Source organism: Rhagoletis pomonella, unplaced genomic scaffold, assembly GCF_013731165.1.
Source record: "Rhagoletis pomonella isolate Grant_MI unplaced genomic scaffold, Rhpom_1.0 Rhpom_scaffold_00010, whole genome shotgun sequence".
NCBI lineage: Eukaryota > Metazoa > Arthropoda > Insecta > Diptera > Tephritidae > Rhagoletis > Rhagoletis pomonella.
The window spans coordinates 395,477-402,927 of record NW_023458564.1 but is presented as its reverse complement, the minus strand read 5'-3'; the positions used below and the strand labels follow the sequence as shown (position 1 = coordinate 402,927).

At 37.9% G+C, this 7,451-nt stretch overlaps 2 protein-coding genes across 2 annotated transcripts; one reads left to right on the top strand and one right to left on the bottom strand.

Annotated features, from left to right (window-relative positions):
* Window positions 1-4,145: 4,145 nt before the first annotated feature.
* Window positions 4,146-5,275, top strand: LOC118745925 (mitotic spindle assembly checkpoint protein MAD2A-like). The gene is made up of 3 exons (XM_036479574.1): window positions 4,146-4,323; window positions 4,434-4,580; window positions 4,645-5,275. The coding sequence occupies exons 1-3, from the start codon at window positions 4,251-4,253 to the stop codon at window positions 5,046-5,048; spliced, it is 624 nt and encodes a 207-aa protein (XP_036335467.1). The 5' UTR covers window positions 4,146-4,250; the 3' UTR covers window positions 5,049-5,275.
* Window positions 5,276-5,388: 113 nt separating this feature from the next.
* LOC118745924 (uracil phosphoribosyltransferase homolog) lies at window positions 5,389-6,819 on the bottom strand. The gene is made up of 3 exons (XM_036479573.1): window positions 6,464-6,819; window positions 6,048-6,408; window positions 5,389-5,987 (listed from the first exon to the last, which is right to left on the bottom strand). Exons 1-3 carry the CDS (start codon window positions 6,682-6,684, stop codon window positions 5,805-5,807), a joined length of 765 nt encoding a protein of 254 aa, XP_036335466.1. The 5' UTR covers window positions 6,685-6,819; the 3' UTR covers window positions 5,389-5,804.
* Between the last annotated feature and the right edge of the window lie 632 nt (window positions 6,820-7,451).

Here is a 7,451-nt window from a genome sequence, read left to right as displayed (position 1 = left end):
CCTTGTAAATTGTACTTTTAAAGTATTTTAATAAATGTTTGTTCTCATTTAAATCTATATCACGGCGCTCATGACCGTACCTTTTTAAATAATCCTTTATATAAAGAATTCCACTTAAGGCAGGCAAAATCAAGTCAAGAACATATCCATAAAAATCAATGTTAATATCTACCTGTCCTGCAAGGTAAATTGATGACAAAAACGAAAATTTGTTTCCACCACCAACTGCCGAAAACCGGTGTATACAGTGCACACAGTTCAACGTTCCAGCGGTCCTACTTAAACATGTGCCGCAGTAAATTGACGATAAAAACGAAAAGTTTGTTGCCAACTATCCAAAAATAATCTTCAAGTGCTACCAAATATCTTCACTGTGAAGGTTTTTTGTATGGCGTTTATTTTTTTATGTGAAGATATATTGATTACTTATGAAAAATGTCATTTTGAAGATACATTTCCTTCTGGCAACACTGATCACAAGGCAAAAAAAGAACCAATGTTGCCACAAAAATATACCAAATTCCTCAAAAGCAAATGAAAAATCCTCAAAATCTGAACAAATTACTCCAAATTTTCTTTTTACAGATATGAGTATTGTGCACTACATTCTATTTACAGGTACTTAGTATGGAAATTAATTACATTCTCCAATTCAATTGGTACATTTATTCTTGCGGTTCAAACAAAGTATCAGTAATGCAGATATAATTTTTTTTTAAATTGGGAAACTTATATGAACCTGAGTGGGCCGCTGTGGTGCAGTGGTAAGCAGTGCGCGCTTTCACTCATCAGCACCCGGGTTCAAGAAAAAGGTTTTTTCTTATCAGCGGTCGTCCCTCGGCAGGCAAAGGTAGTGTTGTTGAGTGAAAAAACTGCTCTATTGTGAATTATTAATGGGAAAGTGGAGAGGGAAATTTTTGTTTCCTTGTATACATGACTTATGTTTTAAATAAGTCTGTGTTCGTATGGAAAAGTAGCTTATGTCGAAAGGCTGGCTTTAGTATAAATCGGAATTCGCAGCATACGATTGCGAATGACTCACTGGCGGTGAGCCGTTGAGAACTTTTGGCAAATAAACGTGCAAGAAATAGCTCCGATACTAGCAAGTCAATATTCTTATTAAGTCTCATCAAAAAAATCTTTGTCGTTTAAAGAATAAAGGGAATGCCGCATTATACTAAAGCCAGCCTTTCGACATAAGCTACTTTTCCATACGAACACAGAAGTATACGCAAATACCTCGCATAATTACTCATTTAAATTGGTTTTGTGTCTAAATCCCTTTAAACTAATCACATGTTTCTTACCAGTTATCAAGAGGGTTTCTTAAGTAGCTAAAAAGAAATTTTACCCGGGTTGAGCGTTCTGTTCTCGCTCGCTTACAAAAAAGTGCAGCTAGTGTATGACGAAATAGGAAAAGTAGGTTGGAAGAATGGTTGTATTTCGTTATTTATAAAACTTCGGAAAGCTTTTTGTTCAAAAATTTGCTGAGCGGTTTAACAACTCTGTTGTGAAAAACATCGTTGCATTTGTTATCTGCAAATATATCGAGAGAAAATTCCTCAAAATAAAAATATCGAAATTCTTCACGTTTTGAGGAATCACTCACAAAGTGATAACACTGCATTGAACATTTTTAGAAAAACGGGAAAAATACAAAAGTACAACACACTGTTTCACTATAGTGTTGTGCAGCGTTCGGACTTAAAGAGCTGGTTATACTTATGCTGGAACTCCATACGGGCGTATGCGTGCGTATACGTACATGTGCTTATGGGAGGAACTCCATATGTACGCGCGCAAACGCAGACAACGTACCAAAATTCTGACTTAAATTCGAATATGCATTCGAATGTGCACAGAGTAGACTTTTCTCAACTTTCACATATTTGATTGCGTAGGCAACCAACTTCAACTTAATACACTACGATTTTGGGTATATATTACTATTATTTTTGGGGATAGAGCACTGCGACCTTAAGATCTATTGTGCCCCCTTCATGGCTTATAGTGTGTCTATCAATTTAGTACCCGAGAGAAAGTTTAGTGGAACCGAAGAAGGTAGATAACAAGAAGGGACAACTCGTTATAATTGTGGCGAAAGTGCGCAACAGGGGCGTGCTTTCTCTTTTCATCCAATCAAAAAACGCAAAAGAGAAGGCAGGCCCATGTTGTGCACTTTCGCCACAATTATAACGAGTTGTCCCTTCTTGTTATTTACGATCTTTGTTGGAACCTAAATGTACGGATTTCATTTCGCCGTTGGTTATCAGATGTTCATCCAGGTTCCTTTTGCGTTTGTGCATCATTGCAGGACATTCTTCTAAGATGTGCTGCGCAGTCTCGTTTTGCATCTTGCATCGCTCATGCGAGTAAATTCCCAATTTAGCCAGGTGATAGTTCAGCCTGCAGTGCACTGTCAGTCCGACAGTAATTTTGCCACTTCAATCACTTTGCTTTTTTTTTTATTTCAAGATTATTTGATGATACTTTGAAGATGATTTACTTTATGTTGGTAAATTGAGAAATTCATAGTTCTCAAGTGGATATCCAACATCATTCTCCAACTCATCTAACTCAACCGACGCGGAGATACCTAAAAAGTGATAAAGAAACGAATTTTGAATTATCAAGTGAAAACCGAAAGCTATATCAAACCGAACGCTATATCGATATCAACTTGAGAACTATGAATTTCTCCAAGGTTGGAGAAATATTTTTTTGGTGATTATTGGGACTGGGCAGCACAGCAGGGGCCCCCATAGTCAGTCGTCCAATCACGTGTGTTGCGAAGTCCTGAGCATGCCCTAAAGTGGCAGGAAATGCACTTGACTGATGTCACGTTAAGGTATATTCTGGACTGACAAACCGAGTATATTTTTGGAGGGACTAGGAGTTGCCGGCGGCGGTGTGTGGGTGCTGTTGTGTTTGTTTGTTTGTTTGTGTGTATATTGTTGTGTTGTGTTGTGTTGGGGTGTGGGTGTGTTGGCTCTGTGCTCCACGGGCGGGTGGTGGTTTGCCGTGGGGGCGATCCGATTCGCACAGCATGGGGCCACGAAAGACGTGGTCCATTGCCTGTGCGTACTTCACAGGCATTGCACCTGACCGAGGTGGAGTTTGTATGCAGTCGTCTCTGGCATACGCAGCAGGTGTAAATTTCTGGCCTTGAGTTGGACTCTATGCCAGCCCTGAGCAGAAGGGTACGGAGAAGATGTAGCCTTAGTATCGAACAACGTTTGATGGATTTCGCCGATTTAAACGGGATTAGACCGCCGAAACAACGGCCCTTGGCCGGGTAAAACCCGAGTCATTCCGGTACGTAGAACCGGCTGTCGTGGGAATGCATTTTTCCTTTGCAAGAAAGAAGAGAAATTCAGAACAAAAGGTCTAAAATAATACTAGAGACGCTGATGTGTTTGTAACTTTGTCTCTTCTTTATAATTTTTTAGTTTAAAACTTAAATAGCTCGCCCGAAATGCGTATTATAATACAACATTCACGTACGACATTTTACTCCAAATGAATGGTCATAACTATTGTCAGGACGCCTACGCCACGGATAAAATTATCAGCGTTTTTGACAACTAATACGTATTTCTTTATTGTCTTGACAGCATTGTCTAATGTAAACTCGCCGTAAATGAAAGTAAACAGCTGATTGCCAAGAAAAATTCTGCGGTGTTGAGTTTTCATTTACATGGCGCTCTGGTAAGATAGATCGTGTCAGCTGACTGCTGACTAGGATTTAGCTACCGTTAGGTTACGTTTTGACTAATGTCACCTTAAACGTTGTATATGTTTAAGTCATATATGTAATACTTCTATATTGGCAGTAAGCTAACTTCTCAATGTGTAAGCATTCCGAAATCAAAGCGAGACAGTCTAGTACGGTTTTTGTCAATGTGTTGTGTACTTGAGTGCCGTTTTTGTATATGTGTTATGTACATGTTTATTTATAAACGTATGTGTTCCTTTTCTTTCGTACGTGTTTATTGATATATCTGTACCGTAGTGTTTTCGGACGGTACTAGCTCTTACTGCCAATATAGGTTATTACATATATGGTTTAAGTATTAAAAATAGGAGGGTTGGCAGCCCTAAATTCAATAAATAGCACAAAACCCTGGATTAAGAAAATATTACAGACCAAGCTGTGCATCCTTGTGCTTATGTCTTTTCTGTGGTAGAGCGCTTAATTTAATTTCTGGATTGTAAATTTTACTTTTCTTGCTTTATTATTTATCAAAATTATGTCCACTGCACAAACTACAAAAAATTGCATTACACTACGTGGTTCAGCGCAAATTATTGTCGAATATTTAAGTAAGTTTATGGGCACCAGGGCCAATGCACTTGGCCAATGGCGCCAACTATACATACTCCCGAAAAGATTGTATTTTAAACGGTATTATTTTCTTTCCATCCATTTGCAGAATATGGAATTAATTCTATTCTATTTCAACGTGGAATCTATCCACCAGAGACTTTTGAGAATACCCAACAATATGGCATAACTATTCTGATGTCGAAGGATAAAAAGATTGAAGACTTCTTGGCAAATGTATTGCAACAAACTGAAGGTTTTTAATAGCGCACAAAGGTTAATGAGGTATTATATTTTTCGTATAATATATTTTGTTACAGAGTGGCTTGCCAAGAATATGATTGAGAAAATTTCAATGATTATAACAAATGCACACACTAAAGAAGTATTGGAGTGTTGGGACTTCAAAATGCAGGCCGAGTTGGGCGATGGTGATACGAGCAATTCCACAAAACTCACTTCCAGCAAGGAACTGAAACGTATACAAAACGAAATACGTGATGTTATGCGACAGATATCGGCAACTGTCAGTTATTTGCCGTTGCTCGATTGCATTTGTACTTTCGATGTGATGTTATACACGCTGCAGAATTGCGAGATTCCCGAAAAGTGGGATGAAACCGGCGCTGTATTTATACAAAATGCGCAGGCTGTACAGCTTCGTTCTTTCTCAACTGGACTGCATAAAGTGGATACGGTTGTTAATTACAAGATGTCTTCTTAATTTGTTTTAATTATGGCGGAACACCCCTTGTTTTTTATGCAGTAATTTATAAAACGCATGTCGACGCTTTTGTAACTTAGGGTCACTTTAACTTAGATCATGAAAACTAGCTAACTCGAACGTTAAACCTACAGTCAAATTCAACCGTGACTAAAAAATTGGCTTTTAAATGTGCTGTCTCCCTTTATGTAAGCATTTCTAAATAAAGAATTAAATTTCAATAGGTACTAAACTTGGTTTCTGTCGACCTGGGTTAGGATGAGATTTTAGCTACTAATATGATGAATAAAAACACTGAGAACGCTCATATTTGTAAAACCGACTATGCATTTTATTAATGAAAAATATTAATGAGTGGTAAAACACCAGTTCAAATTTTGCAAATGTAATGAATCTAAAATGTTTCTGATGCTTTGCAATACCAATATACATAATTTACTTTGTTACAAGTATTTGATTAATATTGCATCATACCAAAATTAAATAAATATATACAATCTTTTTTAAATTAAAAAAAGTTGCTAAACTAAAAGTTGCAACGATCTTTAAGTACAACTTTTCCATTTTAAGTTAATAATATGCATAAAGCTAAAAATCTCTAATATACAGGCAGGTTCTGAAATTCACTTCCGAGTGAATTTCACTCGCTTTGAATTAAAATTTGCAAGGGTTGAACTTCACTCGAAAATGAATGGCAAAACCTGCCTGATAATTTTAAAAACTAAAATGTTTGGAATATACTCTTCTATCATTATGCTAGTCGGTACCAAAATATTTTTGACCGAAATGATTTGGTGCGACAGGATGCAGCTCGGAAGTAAGAATTTTAAGCCTGGGGAAAGCACCAACTACAGTTTTAGCTGCGATTGGTGTGCAGAAAAGGTTTGACAATATAATGCAGCTCTCCGGTACGCCGTGTTCCTTGAGAACATTGACAGCCTAAAAATATTCATATTGGAGTCGACCAAAAAATAAGCTACATAGTTTTTTTCTACCTACTTGTAGAACTGTATTACCAGTCGACATTATAGGATACATTAGCAAGACTTGTCGGCTAGCAATGTCATCGGGGAAACGAGCATAGACTACACGCGCTTCGTGTGTATCTGCATCAGACTCAACCAATATTTTTCCAATGCGTATTGAACGGCAACAATCACGTAAGCCCTGTTCCATTGCTTCACCAGAGCGTATAATTGAGACACCACAATTTCCAGCGCGATACTTGAGGCCATCATATGTTGCACCCGTCGGTGTTTCCACACGGCAATCCGAATATGGTAGCTGGTTAAGAGATTCCTCAATGACTAAACGTATAAGACGGTCAGCGTAAAATTTAAAGTCACTGCGAGTAGTATTTCTGAAGAGAGAAACATTTTAAATTAAGGTCCACATGTCATCAGAAGTGTGCTTACTTATCGCGGATAATAGTTAACAACTCAGCTACTTGCGAATTGCAATCCAATAACTTTAAATTGGGACCATATTCTTCAAGTATTTCGTCGGGTTTGAGGGAGGCAACCATTACAGATCCTGTTGAAGGTCCTATAATGCTATTACTTTCTCCATTGCTGTTGCTGCCACTACTTTCGGCATGGTTTTGAGAAGCATTCATAGGAGCATCAGCACCAGCCATAACGCTATTTGAACACGAAGCTATGTTCCGTGTTAAATTATAATCTAAATATTTTTCGTAAATGCAGCCAGAACCAAAAAAGCAATGCAAAAAAGTTTTAAATAACCCCAATAAAACTAAACCAGGTGTAAGAATAATCAGCTGTTGCAAAAGTCGATAACGACATATGAGCTTGCCTTCACAAAATATCGATCATGTATCGATTAGTCTTCATAAGGCACTATTTAGGCGCCCGTCATACCATCAATAGGCGCGATATGTGGATCGTGATCCATATTGATGGATTTCCAAATAGGTTCTTTCCCTAACAATCCAGACCGGCTCCGGTAATAAGAGAATAAGCGGAAAGTTTGCTCTCAAATATGGAACGTAGTCCAGAAGTACGGGAACGCTGAAAACCACATTTTGTGCCCAGAATTTGAGAAACAGCGGGAAAATTTTAGTAGACGGACGGCAAATTCTAGAAAAAGGGGGGATGAGGGGGGGTAAAATAGGACCCCCTGATTTCAAAACTACCCCCCTATTTTCTAGCAACCCTATAGTTCTTATATAACTTATTGTTAAAGTTTTCATATAAACGATGAATAAGATAGCAAAATAACATACAACTTAGTGCCACCAGACTGGAATTTTGAATAATAAAAGCGGATTTTTAATTCGGAATTTTTACTTAGTACAATTATTATTTCTGTGTTGCCGAAGAAGGGGGGGCTGAACACATTTTGCAGAGAACACCTTTCTGCGTAGGCGGCCTTCGGCCGCACTTA

What these genes read in the sequence shown, in the direction of transcription:
- LOC118745924 (XM_036479573.1), bottom strand. Translation starts at nt 6,684, where the DNA reads ATGGCTGGTGCTGATGCTCCTATGAATGCTTCTCAAAACCATGCCGAA. An exon ending in TTAACTATTATCCGCGATAA is followed by an intron (nt 6,409 to 6,463) that starts GTAAGCACACTT and finishes TTCTCTCTTCAG; the next exon opens with AAATACTACTCGCAGTGACT. An exon ending in CTGGTAATACAGTTCTACAA is followed by an intron (nt 5,988 to 6,047) that starts GTAGGTAGAAAA and finishes GAATATTTTTAG; the next exon opens with GCTGTCAATGTTCTCAAGGA.
- LOC118745925 (XM_036479574.1), top strand. Translation starts at nt 4,251, where the DNA reads ATGTCCACTGCACAAACTACAAAAAATTGCATTACACTACGTGGTTCA. An exon ending in AATTATTGTCGAATATTTAA is followed by an intron (nt 4,324 to 4,433) that starts GTAAGTTTATGG and finishes ATCCATTTGCAG; the next exon opens with AATATGGAATTAATTCTATT. An exon ending in TGTATTGCAACAAACTGAAG is followed by an intron (nt 4,581 to 4,644) that starts GTTTTTAATAGC and finishes ATTTTGTTACAG; the next exon opens with AGTGGCTTGCCAAGAATATG.